Source organism: Gossypium hirsutum, chromosome A02 (assembly GCF_007990345.1).
Source record: "Gossypium hirsutum isolate 1008001.06 chromosome A02, Gossypium_hirsutum_v2.1, whole genome shotgun sequence".
NCBI lineage: Eukaryota > Viridiplantae > Streptophyta > Magnoliopsida > Malvales > Malvaceae > Gossypium > Gossypium hirsutum.
The window spans coordinates 106207956-106230764 of record NC_053425.1 but is presented as its reverse complement, the minus strand read 5'-3'; the positions used below and the strand labels follow the sequence as shown (position 1 = coordinate 106230764).

Here is a 22809-nt window from a genome sequence, read left to right as displayed (position 1 = left end):
TAAATTAGTCCTGTGAATTCAAAAGTAAAACTATAAAACAAAAAAGAAAAATTAATACTATACACTCATACAATGAAGTTCATCATAAAGACAAAATAAGTGTTTAGTTCTCTAAGTACAATAACATATGCAAGTCTCTCAATTATATATCAATCCCTATTAAACAATAATAGAATAAGTTGAATACAATATAATAATAAAGTGCTAGATAAACATGCACTCTTGACAGCTAAGCACTCAGTGTTCCAACTCAATCTAATATCTACAATCTAAGCGATCAAATAAGGTGATTCCATTCGATCTAATCTCCAAACTATATTTTTCAAAGTGATATGATATTCATTGAAGGGCTACATCTCATTCAACCCATAAACACCATTTAATAAATTGTCAATATCTTAAATATAAAAAAAAGTTCTCAAACAACTCAAATAATAAAGGTCTAGAGACTCCCTTAACACTCAAATATCATTTCCATCGGAATTTTGAAGGTTGTCTAAGGGAAACCATGCATAAAATCAACAAGACCTATCTTGGATATTTAACTGAAATTAATTTCTCGAATTCAGTTAATTGTAGTATTATTAAACTTAATGATTGGGGTTCATGATTATATATTTGATTAGCTTCTTCCAAAATTAAGTTAAAAACCTGATTACCAAAGACATTAACCCAAAGAATATTATTGTCTCTTTGTCTGCCTGTTCTAATGCAAAGGTTCCTAGCGACTAGGAAACCACATTAAATGGTGTTTTGCTTCCACTAAAACAGGAATTAAAGTAAGTATAGTATGGGTGGATATTGATATGAATCTTTCTTCTGCTGTTCTGCAAGTTTAGTTTTAAAATGCAAAAACTTGACCAAAATATAAAATTTCATATTTTTTTGGATAAATATTCAAAGTCGAGATATAAACTAAAGAGAGGAGTACACAAATTGCATTTGTTTGGGTCGATTACCTTAACCCATCCACTTTGAGAAGAAAATTTTATTATATGTAAAGAATCCAATTAGCAGGCCTGGAAAAAGTCTTCATCAACAATTATCTTTAAAAGAAAAGGATTGAAACTGGAAGCTCCATCCTTGACCTTTCATGATATGGTGGTGAAAGGTGAATTTGAGGCCACAACCTATTTAGAAGCTAATGGCGTTGATTTGCGACCCCTATTCCCTAGTGGATTATGAATAAACAATTATTACCAAAACATACCTGAAAGGCACATGAGCATGCTCATGTGCATACATAAATTAGTATACAAATTAGAGGGCTGTTGTGCGAGCTTACAACTTCTCTGCTCCACCAATTCTATTAACTTCCAAGTTCCAACTAAATGGGTGGCATAATTCATTATTATTTTTTATTTATATATAGTATAAGACAAAATTAAAAAAATAAAAAGAGAGCAAGTTTATGTTGTTTGTGCATTAACTAATAAAAATTCGAAATTATTTGCAATTGGTTTAGAAAAAAAAAACTTATACAATGATGAATTTTAATATTTGAGAGGGATTATGCGATACACCAAAAAAAAATTCCAAATTTTTTAGTTTATACCAATAACAAAATTTCGAACAAAAGCTTTAATTTAATTTAATTTGAGGGTCTAATTTTTAATTTTCCCAAAAATTTATAATTCTTTTATAATATTTTTTTCGCATGACTCCCGAGAATAAAAGGTTTTTTTTTTTAATTTGGGGCAGTAGTTTGTTTGGTAAATTCAATTTTACCTTTGTTGTCTACATATAAAACAACTATGCTATGTTCGGTTTTATGTTTAACTAATTTAATTAGTAATATTTAATCACTATTATCACTCATTTTTTGTAAAGAGAAAGAAAAATGTTCACTTATTTTTAAAGAGATCGTATTTTTCTTTTACAGAAGTTATTACTTTTTTTTTTCAATTTTAAGTTTAAATTTGTACTAACTATTTTTTATTAACTTAATGATAAATTTGGCCACTAACGTTTACATGTTTTGTCAAAATGGCTCTAATTGTATTTTTAGCTTTTTTTGGCCATCAACCTTTGTATTTTTTTTCAAATTACTTTTTCTAATAAATTTGATGAAATTAACATTAAAAAAATTAACGAGGATGATGTAGAATATTTTTAATGAGATGTAATTTATTACTTCAGTAACCCAATAAGATAATTATATGTGAAAAATAAAAAATTAAAAAAATCATACATGAAATTAAAAAATTACTCTTAATTTAAAGAAAATAAATGTAATTATCTAAAAAAAAGTTTTAAAATGAACGCATAGGTTTGTTTACTGAGAGGTTTCAAAAAGATAATTAATAAATCAAATCGAAAATATTGAAGGTGTACATTCATTTTGAAATCATTTTTTAGATAATTAGGTTTTTTTTTTAAATTAAGAGTTATTTTTTAACTTCTTGAATTATTTATTTTATTATTTTTCACATGTAATTATTTTATTGGGTTATCTAAGTAATAAATTACATCTCATGAAAAATATTTCACATATAAAATTCGACATCGTCCCATTAATTTTTTTAACGGCACTTTCATCAAATCTATTAAAAAAAATTGAAAAAAACTCAAAAATATAATTAGGACTATTTTGACAAAATATGTAAATATTCGTGACCAAATCTATCATTAAGTATTTTTTATTTTATATGTAAATATTATAAAACATAGCTAAGACTACACTATCCAGATGAGACACTAGTACGATGGGAAAAGGATTGCACTAACAGAAAAGAAAAAAAAAAAAAAAAAAAAAAAAAAAAAACATGGTGGCCTTGGGGCGGCTGATCTTGTGGCCCGCAACAAAGCCATGTCGGCCGAATGGATATGGAAATATGCCACCGAAGTCCGAACCCAAGGTGCTTTGGAGGAGATTAATGACGCCCAAATATGGTCAGAACTCACTGCTATGGAGACGATGTATGATTCACTGCAAGAATATGACGATGATTAGGAAAAATATTATTAAGGGTGTGTTTATCCTTGCATTCAAAAAGTGCAGTCTAAAACTTTTCCTAGCACTTATCAATTTTTTTGTAAATTGACCTTAAATCTTTTTGTAAGAAACTACATTGAAACAAGGTTAAAATATCATAAAAATCTCTATAGAGATTGTATTGTTCTTTTTTCTTAATAAATGAATAAATTAATCATTATACATTAAATCAAAGAAGAAATCAATCTTTTCTGTTAAAAATTTCATTCATTTGTACAGTTAAAATTAAAGTAATTAAAAAAATAATAATAAAATAATCAAACATAATACATAACGTGCCATATTAAAGTTGAGTAAGAAAAATCGAAAACCAACCTCAACCCATTTTCATAGGTCTCTAAAATCTTAATGGACTTGGTGTGTGCAACCACCCACCGAGGGACAAACTTAAACTTAAATTTAAAATAGCTATTTATGCATATGAACAATTGATTCACCTATTATTTTCTTAATTAGCTGACATATACAAGCTGTATATATGATCAAACAAAATTCAAACCAACCAAATAAATGGTACAGTGCTCAATGCGGTGGTATTGATCACCTCATTCTTACCGGAATGTTCAAACTCGAAACGTCATGCCTTCATTCAAGGCAGCCATAGGAAACACGCTGAATGCCCATCCGGTCAGCTTCTGCTATAAAAATTAGCTGAAGACAGCATCCACACCTTTCGTTCTTAGTAGTCAGCACGGAGGAAACTTTCGTACTCCGTTCCGGTTAGTGTCTTGTTCACATCATCCCAGTTCTTCACAAAATCCGATAATGGCCCTTTGTGTATCTTAACCTGCCGACTTGTTAATTCCATCTGTGGAATCCCTAGAAACTCTTGAACATCTTTTAGTTTCTGCGACAAGCATGAGAGCCAATACACGAGTTAAAGAATGCTTTTCATAGAGATACCATTTAGATAGATACTCAGTTAATGAATGAAATATGATAAAGATTCGGGGAAAGGTTACCAATACCCTTACCATACGGTTCATGATAAGATCCTCGTAGTACAAAACCAAGTGACGGGTGCTGTTGAAGTATTCTAAAGCCTTGACAGCAGCCGATCCTATTTCTTTCAGATCACTTATTAATGATGCAGAATTGATTATTGGCTTGTAACTCGAAAGAGCAGTGGCCTACATTAAGAGCCTAGCAATAAGTTAAAGATTTTCGACAAAGGAAAGGCGAAATTGTGAATGAACAAGTCTGATCGAGAGCATGGAGAATGAGAAACAGTGGGGTTCAGACAGAGACCTCTTGCTGTGAATGAACATGAGACTTGTGGGTTCCATTTAATAGCTTAGCATAGCGATCGTATGAATTTGCAAGCACAGAAACCATCCTTCGAAGCAAATTTCTTCGGAAGAGAAAAATCACAGAAACACCTCGATGGTTGAAGTATTCTACAATTTCTTTATGGTGCTCAACCAATCCCTGCATAAGAAAATACATCAAGCAGTTAGCTATTGACCATCAACCAGATACTGAAATGCAAATAATTTGTGCCATCTCTTGCTTGGTCGCACTACAGCTAATCACCATATCGAATATGAAGACACGAAAATCAGTTTTCTCAATTGATACAAAGCAAGCAAATCCGAAAAGGGCACCTTAACCTAAAGATTTTACTTGAAATCCCCTAACAACTTCTAGGAAGGGAATTCATCGAACTTTTTAATTGATCGGAGAAAATGTACAAGACTGACCAAACAGCATCACAAAAGTATCCTAGAAAACTGCCAAGTGCGCAAACATCATGCTGATACAACATAGATTATTAGATTTGATCCTTTCTAATACAATTATGGCAACTTGATAACGAGCTATAACTTTCTCGCATGATCATAAAATAACTTGGCCAAGACAAACAATGATTGATGCTCTGACTCTTCATTTTGCTCAAAATGACCGTATCTCACATTCAGACCTGAGTCCGAGTAACATATCCATTAAAAATAAGAAAAATATGAAGGTACCATCTACATGAATCAAATTTCAAGGTTCTAAGGCAGTTTACAACAGCTAATATGACATTTGAGCCAAGAATGAACACTAGAGTTAAACTAATAACAGTCACTACGGTTCCAAATACGATCCTAACCACAAAATTTCACTATCATAATCGAAAATTAAACTACATTGTTTTACCTGATTCAACATCCACTTGAAGCCAACAGCAGCAGAGCACTCATTCTTGGAAGCACTAGTGAACCAATCTAAATTGTAAACTTTCTCCAAAGTTTGTACAATATTAGAAATATTTTTTCTCCTCTCCAGTAAAGAGAATATCTCCCCATTTGAACTTACATTGACATGACTATTTAACAAAGTCTCGAACCATCCACTCCCCGACCTTTGCATTGACAATATGACAAAGAACCGTACCGGATTCTTCGAGCATTCACCCCTACCAAACAACCAACACCAAAAGTGTAAAACTTGAACAAATTTGGCCAAACCCCAAAACCAAAACACAGAAAATAGATTCAAAACAAAAGGGGTTTTTTTAGCTCACCTGCTAAAGGTTTCGGGTTTAGGATAATGCAAGGTGGGAATTCGGGGTTCCAATTGTGTAATGATGTTAGCATCTGGAGATGGACTCTGAATAACTTGAATATTCATCTTGGTTACAGTAGTACTTATCTGCTTAATACAGACTGTACAGATATATATACCACATACCATGGCAAATAATAAAACTATTGTCCTTAAGAACAATGGAGATTTCTTAGATGGCTTTATAAGTAGCGTATCCTGCATTGAAAAAGAGAGCAAAAATAACCCAAATTATCACAAAAACCAAAAGAGTAAAGTTAAAACAGTAGCTAATTTAGTAATTAACAGTTAAATAAGAGCATAAAAAACAAGTGAAAAGAAAACCCAGATCCAAACATACAAAGAGGAAAATAAAGCATTAACCTTTTAAAGTTCAAATCCATCAATATATTGAAATATTAACATTTTCTTCAAAAAAAAAATTTGAGCTTTTAACAGCAACCAACACATCCCAGTGCCATTTAACAAAAAAAAAAGATTGAGTCTTTTTTAAGCATTACAAAAAAAAAAACCCACCTTTTTTCACAAAAACAGAAACCAGATTACTAAACCAACATGGAAAAAAAAAATTTTAAAATGAAGTGAAAATCAAGGGTACCTTGTTAAATACACAGATATACTCAGCCATTGTTGTTTTTGCAGAACTTGAAGCAATTAGAGAAGAAAAAAGAGTATATGTGTGCGTGTGTTCATATGTCTTTGCTTATTATTTTATGTGAGTCCTTGTTACAAGCAACTAATTAGTCAATTAATAGACCTCTTCTTAAATGGTGTTTCCTATCTTTTTTTAAATTATCTCCTCACATAGTTCAAAATGTAATAATAATTCCTTAAATTTTAGTTTTAGTCCCTCTATTATAATTAAATTTAATATTTAGTATGTATATTTTAATTTGACATAATTTAGTCATTTTATTTTTATAATATTATTAGTTAGTTTAAATAACTAACATCATTAACTATTCTGGTTAACAGGGGCAGCGGGCTGGCATTGGCCCTGGCCCTCTTAAAATGTAAAATTAATTTTTAGACCCTTAAATTTTTTTAAAATTTTTAAATTAGTAAAGATAAAATTACACTTTAGCCTGCTTAAAATTATAAAAATTTGATTTAATCATTTACAAATTATAAAGATATAAACTATAAAAAATTAAATTTTCATCTGGCCCTCCTAATAAATTTTTCAGACTTCACCCCTACTGGTTAACATGCTAACATGGTTTTTTTTTCCCTTAAAAATACTCATTTTAAATCATTATACCAAGATGGATTTTTTATGTTTAAAAGGGTACGTTTAAGGGGGGAATCCACGTCGATATTTTAATCAAAATAGCCGATAAACAATTATGTCAAATTAAAATATAAGGACTAAATTCAATCTGTAAACATAATAAAAAAGGATTAAAACTGGAATTTAATCAATAATAATTTAAGATGGATTGGCATTACTACTTAAATAATGATAGATAAACGGCACTCACTAAAATTGATATCTCAACCCATTTTCTCTTAAAATTTGCAAGTTGGATATTAAAACTTAGGTCATCCTTCTGTTTATTATATTATTGAGTTAACAAAAGATATATTTTTTCATTTTGACTTAAACAAATATATACATTTATAAGCCTTAATAAAATAAATGAGTGATTATGAAGTTTGAACTCATAATTTATTTTTTATTTTTTTAAAAAGTGACATTAATCTTGGATTTATCCTTATCTTATTGCTAGCAAAGACTATATTTTTAAAGTTTTAGAACATAAATAAGAAATTTAAATCATCAATTTATAGATAGAAGAATAATGTAATTCAATGTACTTAAACCACGTCTTTATGCATTGACAATAATATCTAAACCAATTAAATTAACATTCAATCGTCATATTTAATTGGGTTTTTTAAATGAATATAAAATTATACATGAGAAAATGTTAAAAGCAAGTGTTTTAAGTGACATTATAACTAACAAAGGAACCACCAACAAGTTCATCAAAATCATTGGCAACAATCCAGGGTAATAAAGCTATCTAATCCAGCTATGTCAAATGGCAAAAGCCTTTATATATATATATGGGTATTGGCATCCATGTTGTCACGCATGGAATGGAATGGCCATTATTAACAATAATGAGTTGTTCTTCAGCTTTTCCATAAAACTAAAAGAGTTTTTGATAAAATGCTCATGATTTCAATTTTTTATTTTTATTCTTATTTTATTATATTTATTTAAATGAAGATAAGATGAACGATTAATAATATCAACAAAAATTTAAATAATAAAAATTATTTTGAGATATTCATGAATTAGATTAAATCAAGTCGTAACTTAATTTATTTTAAAAAAATCATATTTAAACTCGAATTTGATCTAAATTTACTCAAAAAAAACTTATTTTACTATTTAAATAATAAAATATTAAAAATATATAATTTTATACTAATATGTTTTATAATTAAATTACCTAACTCCCCAAAAATCAGAGGACAACTTAAATTCATGAACAAATCAACATACAACACTCAGAACATAAAGTGATACTTGGCCGAATATGTAGAAAAGTAAAAGGGTTTTGAAAGAAAACAATAATTATTGACTTGAAAAAGTATAATAAATTAAATCCCATAAGTCTTTATAGCCAGCTCCATCAAGCCACTATGCAAAATTCAAGTTTAGTTTAATGGTCAACAAATATTTACTCATAAAATTTATTTAGGTTCGATTTTAGTACATATCAATATATCTCTATCATTAATGAATAAGTACTAAACCTAATCATAAGTCAGGTCATTTGTCCAAACCCAAAGGCACATCTAGAAAGTGAGAGGATTTAGATAAAAATATAAACTTAAAAAATGAACTTAGACAAAAAATAAGACTTATTTTAAACGGATCAAGTTTTGAATAAGTTTTTTTGCCCGGCACGGCTCAAATCTACTTAAAAAAATTTTCCTTGCTGCTGTTTTGTTGTCATCTTGTTGTATTTTTACTATTTTGTTGTTATTATTTGAGTATTATATATCTTTGTTTTATTGTTATGCTTGCTATATTACAATTATCTTAGTGTTATTTAAGTACCAAATTTTTTTAATTATTTTTAATTTATTGAGAAACATTTATTTTAATGTATTTGATGTATTATATTTTTAAATTTATTTTTATATAAAAATAATATAATTTTTTTTAATATGAGTGAATTGAGTCAATATCAAATTTAACATTTTTAACTTAAATCGAGTTTAGGCAAAATTTAAATTTATTTTTTAAATTCGAATCTAAATTTTAACATTAATCCAACTCGAATTCGTGTTCTGTTTAATAAAAACTAATACTCTTAACTATAGGGTAACCAAAAAAATTTGCGTGGTCTGTTTTCACAACCTATCCTTTTCAATGTGCTTTTCAACCCTTTTTTGCTTGGAATTGAAGTTTCGACAAGAATCCATAATACTCACGAAACACTGTATATTATATATTACATTGGTAAAGGTTAGATATTATTAGATGTCTACATACGTGAACCCCACGCTGTATGTGGCATCCTAAACTTTTTAAAATTTATATATACATATTTTTTGAGGGGAAAATCATTATTAATTAGGGACCAGAAATAAAATATAAACATAATCTATAATGGATGCCTGTTTTTTCTTTCTTTTTTGGTTTTAGGCCATGGTTGGGTTTCGGCTTTTAGCTTTGGGGTTATTAATAAGATTGTTTAAGATAAAACCGGATTTAGTTAAGTAGGTTTAATTAAAGCATTATTTTGGTATGACTGTGGAAAATTGTACTGAAATTTATAGCCAATGAGACATGTTTTTTTAGTAGTTTGATGTTAAAATAAATTAAAAATGAAAAGAAAAAAAATTGTTTGATGGTTGTTTGTTTGTGTCGGTGAAATGTAGTACTTCTATTTTCTGTGCACAAAAAAAGTGAGACAAGTTGGATTTGTAGACATCATTTTTTTTCTTAAAATTTTTGCTTAAAAAAAGAAAAAAAATAGTACCATTATTGTTTTTGGACATAGTACAATAATTTCTTACTTCTTTAATTCCATATATGATATCACAGTTTCATTTTGAGGTCAATTTTATGATCAAAAGAAGAAGCGAAATTTTGGTGTGAGCACTTGTAATTGTGAAAGCATTTTCCACTATCTTAGAAAGAAAACGTTTTAATCTCACTTATTTTGACAATTTTTTGGGTTGTGATTTTCTAATTTATATAAAATCCAGCATCATGTGTACTTCTAATTTTTCCTTTGGAGGAAACAAAGCTATATCAACTATAGCAATTTTAACAAAGGCTGAAGTCGTATATATTTAGCATTTGTAGATATTCAATTTATTTATACCTAGTAAATTGTTCGAGTATAATCTGATTTTTTTATTCAAATTTTTAGTAGTGAATTGATTTTGTTTCGTAATTACTTAAACCATATATTTATAATTATACACTTTTAAAAATATATTTTATATAAAAGATTCTCTAAGAATATATAAATAAATTAAGTACCAAGTATAATAAGCCTTCAGGCCCTTCTCGTACAGATGTATAGGCTTTCTTTAATGCTAATCTAGGCCTCTCCAATTCACTCTTCGTTACATTTATCAATATAATTGGGTGTTTTAAATACTAAAAGACCATCGCTTCACAGCCCAGAACCATAGGCCTCACAAAAATTGTACCGAGCAAATGAATGAGAAATAATATTTTGTGTTCATAATAATAAACAGAAAATAAAATTATAACATTTTAAAAACAGATTTTGAATTGATGAATCCAACAGAATTTAATTTAGTTTGATTGTCTTGACATTCGATTTGGCTTTTTGGTTTGGATGTTATAAACCAAAATATTGTTTAATGATCACAAATTTATTCCAAAAAGATCTAAAATTACTTTTCCGAATCCAATCACAAGATGAACCCTTTTTTTCCCCGCAAACTAAATGCACTTGATCAGCTTTTAATTTGTATTATTTATATACAACCGATATATCAATTAAATAAAACAAAATTATTTCTCAAAAAATGATCAGATATCTTACTATTACTCTGTTTTAAATTACATGCAAAAATATCTATGCAAATATTTGCTGTATTACTGTCTCAGCATTTCCGTTGTATTGTGCAAGAAGATGGATTGCATCAGCCCTTGGCAATGCCAGAAATTCCTGCATATACCCAAAACTCCCATAATATCAGCATACTATTTATTGTTTACCATCTTACTGTGAACGACTTTAATATTTGTTAGATTTCATGCTTTATTTACCTAAAACATGCATGTTAAATTTCGAGCGAATTAGATGCATAGGGATATTGTTAACTTACCATTACTTTAAGTATTGCATTCTCATCACAAATAGCATCTTGTGATGATGCTTGATTTGGACTGCTGCTGTCATCTGATACACCAGTAGTTGAAGAGATAGTAGCTTGTGAAGATCCGAGGGTGCAACTATCGATATTTGACTTTGATGTGGCCAAGGAAGTTAACACGGGAGTATTATTTTCCTTCAAAGAATCGATTCTCAGAAGGCTTTCAAACCGGTCTTTACACATCTGAAGTTTGAACCATTCAGAGTGTGTGTTAAGCGTTGCTCTCATTATCCTCATCAGCTGAGGCTCCTCAATACCGAGCCTCTTCCCGAAAGCAACCTAAACCAAGATAGAAAACCGAATACTTACGTTGCAAAAATACAGAACATGAAAATATTTGTATATGGATTGGGAGAGCTTCAAATTTTAACGTACCTGAAGTGAAGTTGCAAGAGCATGTAAAGGCAAGCCTGTCACAAGTGCTTCTTCATTTGGACGAAGTAGTGATAATAAAGTCTCCTTCAAAGGCTTCAGTAAATTGGGGTCACGAGCGGCTAAGGGGCCTAAATGGGAGCATGCTACCCTTAGAGCACCAGAATGATCACCCAATCCAACCAGTTTCAGAAATTCAACCTAAAACAAACAGAACGGTCAAGCTAACATTCTCTGCGTTTTATGGACAATTTAGACAGAAATTTTACCCAGAATTTTTAATTAACAAAGCCATTGCCAGAATGAACTCAACTAACCTGTTTGAGTTGGAACAGCAAAACAGGATTTTGCACAAAGAAGTCAGGATCCAATGTACTAATTTCCTCCACAACCTCAGCAGCCATTCCTCTGCTAGCTAGTTCCTTCATCTGCAGAACAATTTCATATTTATCTTCCGCACTGGTACATTCCACTCCCTGCATAATAAATATTATGCTATTATCTATCAATCATCATAAAAATATAAACAAGAAGTCCAAAATATAACTGTTGTACCTTTGATATAGTAGCGCTAACCTCTTGTTTTCCGTCTCGATTAAAATGAACACCAGAAATAAAATCTAGATCATCATGTCTTCCCCTCCATCGCTTACGCTTACTTCTTTCACCAGCCCCCTTGCTTCTGTTTCTCAAGAGACTTGAAATTTCAGACTGATGTGACCCGCTGGGACTACAATCTTCGAGATTGTTGGTGGGCTCAGAAGCAAAGCGTAATTCAACATCAATTCCTTGCATGCTACTCAGATCAGTGAGAGCAGAAGTTTCACTATTTGAATGCTTAGCAGTGCTATGATCCACATCAATGGAAGAGTCTAGTGATGAACAACACCCAGACTCTGGTGGATTAACTTTCAAAGGTTCAGATGAGGTTTGCATTCCTAGGAAAGAACAAGTTGATCAACATACGAATAAAGACAGAAATAGTAAAAGGAATTTGATGTTAAGAGTTTCACTGGGTGAAAGATCATACCAGGTTCCACAATTCCCCTGTAAACACAATACTCACGAACAAGTTCATCAAGCATGGCATCATCCAATCTCATTCGACATATTTCATTCTGCAAGAAAAGTCATGATGTATCAACCAAAACCCAAAAACACGAATTAGGGACTCTAGGCCTGGACCAGAAAGTTAAGTGATGCATGTGAGAGATCTTTAGCATTTGGAATATTACGGAGACACCATCATTCCAGTGTCAATCTGAAGATATTAAATAGACAATGACTAAAAGTGAGGCACATTTTTCCATCTTCATATTTGAAGTTAAAACCAAATTTTTAAGTGCATTTTCAAACTTTTATCCCATGAAATATTTTGACATTCATATCTGAATTAAAGGGAAACAGTATTAATTGAAGTAGAGACAACGAAAAATCCTCAGCTTTCAAAAATAAGGTATTTGGGGGAGGGAGACATTAGATAGGTAAATGTTTCAACAACCTGAAATGCCTGAAACAGATCACCCTTAGCAAATCTCAAGCTATCAATAGCTCCTTGTCTTGTAAGCTCTACAGCATGTGCAAGGGCTTGTATATCCACCTGAATTTCAAAATCAACACATAACTCTGAGGCATTCATATGATCTAACAAATAAACACATAGCACTGCAAATTCATGCATCAACCCAGACTAATATATGACTCATTTTAACTCCAAGAAACATCTAAAAACACAATGGCTAGGAAAAATCCACACCTCATCAAACACTTGTGCCTCATACAAACTCTCTGGAGGTAATGCAGGGAAGTCACGTTCCTCCAGCAACAATCTCTCAGTAAGATTTGAAATGGGTAATACAAGTCCTTGTCTCAAGCAAAATCCTTTATGTATGCTGAAAGAAGCAGGGAAATCATTGCAAATTAATCAGAATCAATACAAATGAGCACAAATCACAACGGAAGTACTCCATGAAATTGAATCTATCGGAAGTCATAGAAATACCTCATCAGATATCTCAATGCCATTGAAAAGATGGGATTGTATGCATGGAAATGAGCTCTTAAAACAGAAGACACTAATCCAGCAATCTCATACCTCCTCTTCTCAGCCCACTGTACACATAAATCACAAGATTCCTCTTATTCAGAAATCATACAAAAAGTTGTTTAGAAGACCTAATTCCAACTCACCTCATTTGCTACAGGGGAAGTTTGATCATCTTTGTCATAAATAAAGGCAAGAAGAACATGCTTGAATTCCTCATACGCTTCCTATACAGATGCAGAAATCTATCAGCAACCTCATTTTAACAGAATATACCTGAGCTGAATTAATTGTTTTCTAGGTATTTTTAGAAGCATTACATCTATTCCAAAAAATGATACTACAAGCAGTGGTTAATCACCCAAAGAGAAGTTACGGAAGTTGAATAGTAACAAAATGACCAGATTTGGATCTCTTTATCCCATAGGATAGCAAAAACCAACATTTTTTAGGTCAGTGACACACCAACCAAGTCTAGGAGCACCAAGTATATAGTAATTTTTTACAAACATATGCACATTCCGTATGGTCAATAACATAGACACTCGTAAGTCCATTGTCTAAAGGTTTAGGAGACTTAAGCCTCCAAAACTCGATTCATTCAGTAAAACATAAACTTATAAGGTGACAGGAAAACAGTTTAGGATAACTACTAGAAGAAAGGCTTCTCTTTAATGATTAGTAGATGTCACTTACGAAAGGAATTTTCAATATATAATCACAGCACAGTAGTCACCATGCCTCTTTATCCATAATTTCCCTATACCAAATAACAATCCCTAATCTAAAAGAATAACACAATCACAACTTTTCAAACCCGATTAAGCAATTACATGAGATACCGATTATTATGAAAACTCATTCCTCCTACTTCTCCAGAATTTCTCCAAAATCAACTAATTCATTTCCATAAATTTTATTACAAACTACATTTTGGACTATTTTCATTACATTAATTCAAAAAAAGAAGAAGAAGAAAGAATGATAATACTAATTCAAGGTTCCGCAATTAAAAAATTAGTATCACCAGTGTCCAAATAGTTGTCATTAATACGATTTCAAATTCCAAAATCAAACAGTAAATATCGGAAAGAAGAAAATTTACTAAAAGAGGAAGGTAACGTTACCGGATAGGCATTAAGAGCACAAGGAGCAAGAGACTTCCTTAAGTAATCAATCGCGAAGATACGATCGTCTCTCGTTCGTTTCCTCAACAACTCAATAAATTTCTTCAAAAGGGAAAAAAAGTATGCAATCAACGATATAAATTTCAACTCCAAAAACAAAAGAACTAATTCCACCTAAGCACATTTCTATTAATTTAAAAAGAAAAATAGAGAAGACTAGGAGATTTAACCAGTTTCTGCAATCGAAAGAGAAGGCGGTGATCTTCCAGGACAAAAGGAGCGTGAACTCGGAGGATATCAATGGCAGCATCAATGTTACCGACCTCTAATGACCATCTGATCTGACGAATGATTAACCTCGAATGATAAGAAGAGGTAAGAGAAGGAGAAGAAGGTGGCGAAGAGTCCTCGATCAAGTTCTCTGATTTGGCGAAATCGATGATGAGAGCGTCGAGTGCTTCCCAGTTAACAGGCCAAGAGTCCATGTGTTTGGCTAAAATTTTCTCGAGAAAGTTTCTGAGAGGAGAAAGAAAATAAAAGGAAAAAAATGACGAAGGAACGTGCAAAATGTAAATTCTTTGTTCAGTTTTTTCTACGGGGGAAAAAAATAAAAAAGAAGAAGAAAATCGTGTTTTTATTTTGGGGTCTTTTTGCCTTTGAGATGGGTAAAGGAGAAATTCCCCCGAAAAGCAGTAGAGGCGGCGATAAGAGGCAAAAAGAAAAAAGGGAAAAAGATGGAATTTGGGGATTACATAGGCGCCACGTGTCAGGTAATTTTGATGAGTTTTACTAGTGTTATCCTTTGTGGTTGAATTGCCACGTCACTGACGTCAACGTGGATTTCTATACTTAATTAAATTGTAAATAACTACAAAATTAACCCACAAATTATATCACTTTTTCATATAAGTACCGACAATTTCGTCTCATTTTACTCAATGTGCATGACACTTAATAAGAACACGGCATATGTCATATTTTTATTGGTTAGTATCATGTTTTAAGATAAAATAGTTTAAGTATCATTTTTATAAAAAAAAAACTTTGAATACCTAAATAAGAAAAGTGATATAATTTAAGTGTTAATCTTATATTTAAGCCAATTGTATATATATATTTTAATTTTCTTAAGTCATTTTATATATTAACCCAAAAAAATAAAAATTCCAATTCAGCCCTTTAAGAATTATTAAATTAGAAATATATTTTATTTGATTCTACCTAAAGTATACGGAATATTATAAAAATATGTCACGTATTATATTTTTATTGGTTAGTACGGGATAAAATGAAATGAAACTAATAACTAAAATATCATTTTTATAAAGAAAATAATTAGGTACATAAACAAGAAAATTTTATATAATTTGAGGGTGAATTGTAAATTTTTTTTTTAATTTTCGCAAGTCAATTTATATATTAATGGCTAAAAAGAACTTAAAAATACATTAGATTTTATTTTTAAATTATAAAACTTAATTTGTAGATGTTTTTTATTACCATTTCTTATTGTCCATCTACTATTGACTTTCATTATTATTATTTGGGTAGGATATTGACTTTCATTTTACGGTCTTACTTTAATAATTTATAAAAAAATTCAATTCACTGAAAAGTAAGTGAAAATTTAAAAAATGTTTACAAAATATTAAATATATCTTTTATAATTCTTAATTAATTAAAATATCTAAAATAAATGACAGTTTAATCGAAACATAAGATTAATAAGAAATTTACACCAATATTATTTTAATTATTAAGTCATAGTCAAGCATTTGAGACTAAATTCAATAATCTATGGGCTAAAAAGTTAAAATATGTTGCCCCTCCTCTAATCTTAACTTGAATCTTGGTATTAACATATTTCAATTTTTATATGATGCAAATAATATTATTAAAAATTAAAATTTTATATAACATACAAATATTTTAAAAATTAAAAAATAGTACAATGTATAAATATAAATTATAAAATTATATTTTTATTATCGTAAAAATATAAAATTTAATTTTGGCCCTAAAAATTTTTTCGATTCAGTCACTAATTTTCGTTTGTGTTCGTTGTATTATTTGGATTCAACCCCACAAAGATACTTAACATTCTATTCGAGTAATTCTATTTTACATCAATAAATATAATTTAAAAAAATAAAATTAACACAACCTTTTTACATCAAAATTTTTTATTAAGAATTATAAATTAATTATAATTATAATTATCACAAATTTTTTCTATATTTTATATTTAGAGTTCTATGTAAGTAATAACTCCATCTTAAAATTATCATAATTTTTTAACTAATAATTTTAAATTAAATTATAATTTTTTTAAAATTAATTTATTAATATGTTAGAAAATAAAGAGTATTTTAGTAGGCTCAAAAATATTTCCAAAGTGGCGTCTATATATATATATATAGATTATAGATTATGGAGCTGCTGGTTTCATCAGAATTTGCACGTTTGGAAGGGCGCTGTTGCTGGTGCGGATCAAATTGTTGGTTGGCCACCTCTTTTTTGCACAGTTGGCAAACTGCTAGACATGTGTTTGAGGTTGCTGGTTCCTCTTGTTCGACTGCTGTTGGAGGAGATGGGCATTGGTCTGCGCCGGAGTCGGGATGGTATAACTGTGTAATTCTGACGCTGCTCGTCTCTCTGTGGTTCAGTGTACGTGTATTTCTAAGTGCTAATAGTGTGAATATGGCGACTGCAAAGATTGGGCGTACGTCGAGCGTATGAGATAAACCTGTCGGTTTGGAGTTAATTGGTTTATCTCTACCCTGTCATCTTTTGATTTGGTAATTTTCTTGGTTTGATTTTATTAATAAAATGACTTTTAACCTTAAAAAAAAATTAGAAAATTACAAAAATATATATTATAGAAAAAAGATAATTTTTTTTTTAAAAAACAGAAAAAATGAAAAAAAAAACTTACGACTTTAGATCATTAAAAAAATTCAATATATAGAGATTCTAGAAAATTGTAATAATTAAAAAAGGTTTTGCAAACAACTAAAACAATTCTTAACATATTTGGTGGATTGAAGGAACCTTTATGGTGATTCAAGAGATGGCAAAGGTAAAGCAATAATACTTTCATCGTTTCAGATAAATTTCTAGTTATAGGTGTTTCGAGAAGTTAAAGTCTCTTCTTTTTCTCGAATAAAAGTTTGTTTTTCTTAAACTTGAGCCCGATCATCATTTTCCCTTAATGTTCTAAGATTTCTTTACTGGCATGGAAATGTCCTTAGAGTAAAAAAGAGAAAAGAACTTGTTTTTCTTTGATTTCTCAATATATTTGTTGGGACATATTATGATTGTTTCTGTATCTTTCTTTCTCAATAAAGCCTACCAATTTACCTTAAAAAATTTAAAATCCGATTAATGTTTGGTCAACTATGATCAACTTGACCAACACTGGTCTAAGACAATTACATATATTCGAAAGTATTTAATTATTGCTTGAAAATTAATATTTTCACTTGATTTAATTTTCTAAGTATTTTGATAATAATAAAAACCACTTTATAGGATATTTTTATGTAAAGAGTGAAAAATATTAAGTAGATGAATAGCTATTTATCTATTAATAAAAATATTTATTTATTTTTATTTATTTCTTTTAACATAATTTTGAAAAATATACCATATGTTTATCCTTTTTATATATTTTTATATTAGTTTTTGTATATATTTATAGGGCAATGATATTCCATACTCATACACAAACAAATTATTAAAGAACAAAAATTCATAGTAACATAAAAAAATTAGATATCATTGAATATCGAGAAGTTGCTATTCTCAAAGAAAAAAGAAATTCCAAATAAAGTTCTAGAGGGTTAGATTCAGTGACCAATGCTAACATTTTCATATAAATTTATTTCTTCCTAGGGGTTAAAATGTCTAAATTATTGCAACTGTAGATCCCCAAAGCACCTTAAATATGATAGGGAAAAATTACACCTAGGGTCACTAAATTATTATTGTGTTTATGCTTTGTTCATTTAATTTTAAAAAGTTACAAAATAGTTACTAATTATTCAAAAGTTTTTATTTAAGTCATTTAGCTGTTAAGTTTTTTTTTTTAAAGTCCAGCTAGCAATCTCCAATTAACGATTCGACAATCAGTGTAGTGGATCAGTACCCATCAATGAATAAAAAAGCATACCTTAAATCCAAGTCGATCTGATAATTAGTGCCGAAGATTTGAGAAGAAAACTGTTTGGATTTTGGTTCGTAAATTCATGATATTTAAAGTTTTTTTAACTATAAAGGGAAATGAGAGCTTTCGATTGGTGCAAGCAGAATGAACAGCGAAGGTATAAACAACAATTTTAACCGTCCAATGATTTAAATGAAAATTTTCAAAAAATTCAATGACCATTTTGTAATTTTTGAAGATGAGTGACCAAAATATAAACTTACTAATAGTTTAATAATATTTGATGTAATTTACTAATATCATATTCTCTTTTTTTTATATACAATAAAATCTCAAATTCAGGTAACTACACATGCACCTATTTAAATTGCTACACAAACATGACCCACAGATTGTAACACCCTGAAAATTTCTACAGTAAGATATTATCCTTAATATAGTAAAATAAGGAAATAAAGTGACAAGAAGAGAAAAAATTGAGTTATGTCACTAGGAAGTATATTATGATATACTGATTTAAGAAAGGACTAAATTGTAAAAGTGAGAAAAGTTTTGTGGCCCAAGATAAATTCTCAAAATTTGAGGGATTAAAATGTAAATATGAAAAGTTTAAGGACTAATAGTGCAAATATTTTAAGGGTGGAATGATCTAGAAACCAAGGAAAATTGATGAATTAGGACCAAATTGAATAGGTGAAGAATTATGAGGGACTAAATTGTAATTTTACCAAATTAAGTGATGACTCAAGAATGGAATTTTAAAAGATCACTAAGGGCAAAATGGTCAATTTTAAGAGAGAGAAATCTAGAGACAATGATGATATTGGAGATATTTTAGATAAATTAAATAAATAAATATTAATTTATTAATACTTTAAATTGATTTTTAAATGATATTTTATTATTTTATTATTATTTTATTTAGTATATATAAGGAAAAAAAGATGAAGAATCATCATCTTTTCTTTCCCATGCAAACCAACGTGAGAAAGAGGAAGAAGAAAAGAAGTTTTCTTTCTTTACAATATTGGTCCTTCCACCAAAAATTTACCATTTTCACCTAGAAATCAAAAGAATTTCCATAGCTACTAAGAGAGAAAAATGTTAAGGAGACCATGAGGAGTTAGAATATCAAGTTGGATTCAAGAAATAGAAGCGGGAGGAGAGAGAAAATCAAGTTAAAGATTAGTATCAATAGAACAAAGTAAGTACATCAAGATTTCAATATGTTTTTAAGTTTGTTATTATTGACAAAGTATGGAAATAATGTAATAGTAGAATTTTCTTACATAAGGTCCTATATTCTTGATATGTTAGTGAAGAGAAAATAAGAGAAAATGATGAGAAATGGTGTAGAAAAAGAAAATAAGAGTGTTATAACATGGTAATTAATATCTTGCACTAAAATAGTTTTGGACAGCAGCAGTAGTCTAACTTTGAAAAATCATAAAAAATTGTATAAATCTAATTATAGTATGAATAAAATATGAAATTAAATATTATTGAGTCTAGTTTCTTATAGAAGAAATGCTGTAAGCAATGGAATTGTAAATCATGAGATATGATGAATTTTGTGAGACAAGGTCAGAATGATCTCGGGTTCCCCTGTTCTGACTTTGTAAAATCATAAAAAATTGGATAATAATAATTATGGACTTAAATTTGTATATTTATAATCCTGAATGAGTCTATTTTCAATAGAAATAAACTAGAACATCATTCGAATTCTGTATGAGAAGATAATTAATTTTTAGTGAAGAAGGGTCACAACTGTCAGACAGCAGAATAAGGGTGACTTTAAAGAATAAACTGTACTTATTGGCTGAACCAAAAATTCTGAAAATTTTATGGAAAGAATATATATGAGTCTAGTTTCAGGTAAAATTAGCGGATCTTAATTTGAAGTTCTATATCTCCAGATATAAATAATTTAGTGATTATGACGCAGATAGACAGCTTGAATATTCATAAAAGTAAATAATAAAAATTATAGATAATGTTACTTACAAGTGTGTATATACATTAAGGATGTGGAATGGAGAGGAGGAGGAGGAAAAATATGTATGAATATTCATCTAGCATGGCTAATTTGCATATTTTAGGCTCAGAGACTAAATTGAATAAAAGTAAAACTTTATGGGCAATTTTGTAAAAATTTCAGAAATGACCAAATTGCATGAAATGGATTATTTTATTATTTAAATTATAAAATTGAATGAAATTATTAATTTAGTTCAAGATCGGGGGAAAACATGTTTTAGGGATTAAATTGAAAAGAGTTGAAATTATGAAAAATTCTGATATTTTATAGAATTCATGGACTGTTATCAATATGTATGAGAATAATAGCTGGAAATAAGGATTAAATTGCAAGAATTTTATTTTCCTAACCCTAAGGATGAAATTGTCATTAATTAAAAGTTTAGGGGCAAAATGGTAATTTTGCCTAGAGCATTAATTAAATGCATTAGAATATGAAATGAATGAAAATGATGATCAAATTTATTTATAAAGATCCGGACGACTCAAATACGAGACTTGATCGTGGAAAAGAAAAGATATCGGATTAATGAAATTATAAATACAAACAAGCAATGAGGTAAGTTTGTGTAACTTGAATTGTATTTTTAAATACTTGAAATATGTGGTTATGTGATGAAAATATGATTTGAATGTTCAATTCATGATAATTGATGAAATATTGATAATACTCGATATAAATTGAAAATAAATCCCGGTTGAATGGAATGGAATTCGATGTATCATTGGAAAAGGAATTGACGGTAAAAAGGATCTAGCCCAGACGGGTGATTCTATTCTGATATAGCCCTCCCGAAGAATACGTGTAAAATGGATTTAGCCCGGATGGGTAATCCGAATTAGGGTCTGAATTTAGCCTGGACTGGTAATTCAGATCCAAGCTCATTAGAGTAATTGTCATTGCAGGGGATTTAGCTTGGACTGATAATCCCGCTGTAAGGATGAGGTTCGCGGGAGTGTGCTTTCTGAAATGAAATGTGTAAGACCATGGTTGAAAGACACCATGGCAACATGATATAAAATGTGTAAGACCATGGTTGAAAGATACCATGGCAACAGGATATAAAATGTGTATAAAATGTGAAAGACCATGGTTGAAAGATACCATGGCAACAGGATATAAAATGTGTAAGACCATTGTTGAAAGATACCATGGCAACATGATATGAAATGTGTAAGACCATGGTTGAAAGATACTATGGCAACAGGATATAAAATGTGTAAGACCATGGTTGAAAGATACCATGGCAACATGACGGGAATGAATAAGACCATGGTTGAAAGATACCATGGCAATGTAACATGAAATGAACAAGACCATGGTTGAAAGATACCATGGCAACCTGGCAGAAAATGAGTAAGACCATAGTTGAAAGACACTATGGCATCATGTCAAAGATAAATAAGGCCGTGGATGGGAGACGCGATGACATCTATTGAACAACTGATATTCAGGTAATATGTATCAGATGACGAATGGTTATATGAAATGTTTGTGTGAAATGTTTACAAGAACTGGTCATATAGAAATGTATGTACAAAATAGTTGTATGAAATAATTATGAAGATAGATAAACAAAATAAGAATAAGTACATGGAATATAATTTATGTTAAGTTTGATATAAACTTTACCGGAACAAATATACATAAAATAAATGGAAATGATGGAGCATGAAATATTGATATAATGAAATGATTGATATATACTTATGAAGAAACGGTAAGAGAATGATATGTTTCATGACATGTATATATATGATTATCTTTGATCTGTTGATACAAGGAAATTATGTAAGCAAAAACAATTATTAAACTCAAGCATGACATGTAAGGAAAATAAGTATATCAATGTTGAATTTATATGAAATATGTGCAAGTATACTAACAATGATGTTGTTTGACGCTTAGGCAAGTGTCAAGCTATTGATTGAATGGTAACATGTTTAATTATAAGAAGCATTGAAATGATAAGTACTTAGATGAAAATATTTAAGATTTTGCGAAAATTTTTATGATCCCGATTTAATTCCGGTTGGTTTTTAATGTATGTTTAGGGCTTCAAGGGTCCAATAGAGAGACGTTATGATTATTTTCAAAATATGAATAATAAATGACTCAGAATTATTTGAAAAT

General features: G+C 29.7%; 2 protein-coding genes across 5 annotated transcripts; both read right to left on the bottom strand.

Moving 5' to 3' along the window:
• Positions 1-2623: 2623 nt before the first annotated feature.
• On the bottom strand, positions 2624-6310 carry LOC107931626 (nodulation protein H). Of its 3 annotated transcripts, XR_001693277.2 has the most exons (7): positions 6144-6303; positions 5505-5743; positions 5138-5396; positions 4244-4423; positions 3970-4125; positions 3551-3842; positions 2624-2929 (listed from the first exon to the last, which is right to left on the bottom strand). XR_001693277.2 is itself a non-coding variant. In XM_016863566.2 (6 exons), the coding sequence occupies exons 1-6, from the start codon at positions 6171-6173 to the stop codon at positions 3675-3677; spliced, it is 1032 nt and encodes a 343-aa protein (XP_016719055.1). In that variant the 5' UTR covers positions 6174-6310; the 3' UTR covers positions 3250-3674. The 3 variants fall into 3 exon arrangements, 2 of the variants coding, with proteins under 2 accessions (XP_016719055.1, XP_040936517.1); XM_016863566.2 differs by lacking the exon at positions 2624-2929 and having other exon boundaries at positions 3250-3842; positions 6144-6310; XM_041080583.1 differs by lacking the exon at positions 2624-2929 and having other exon boundaries at positions 3417-3832.
• A 4109-nt stretch (positions 6311-10419) lies between these two features.
• Positions 10420-15149, bottom strand: LOC107931623 (uncharacterized). 2 transcript variants are annotated; one of them, XM_016863563.2, is made up of 12 exons: positions 14701-15149; positions 14471-14572; positions 13490-13570; positions 13302-13411; positions 13056-13191; positions 12801-12899; positions 12330-12417; positions 11855-12237; positions 11617-11775; positions 11303-11500; positions 10880-11206; positions 10420-10719 (listed from the first exon to the last, which is right to left on the bottom strand). In XM_016863563.2, exons 1-12 carry the CDS (start codon positions 14953-14955, stop codon positions 10627-10629), a joined length of 2031 nt encoding a protein of 676 aa, XP_016719052.1. In that variant the 5' UTR covers positions 14956-15149; the 3' UTR covers positions 10420-10626. The 2 variants fall into 2 exon arrangements, with proteins under 2 accessions (XP_016719052.1, XP_016719053.1); XM_016863564.2 differs by having other exon boundaries at positions 11876-12237.
• Between the last annotated feature and the right edge of the window lie 7660 nt (positions 15150-22809).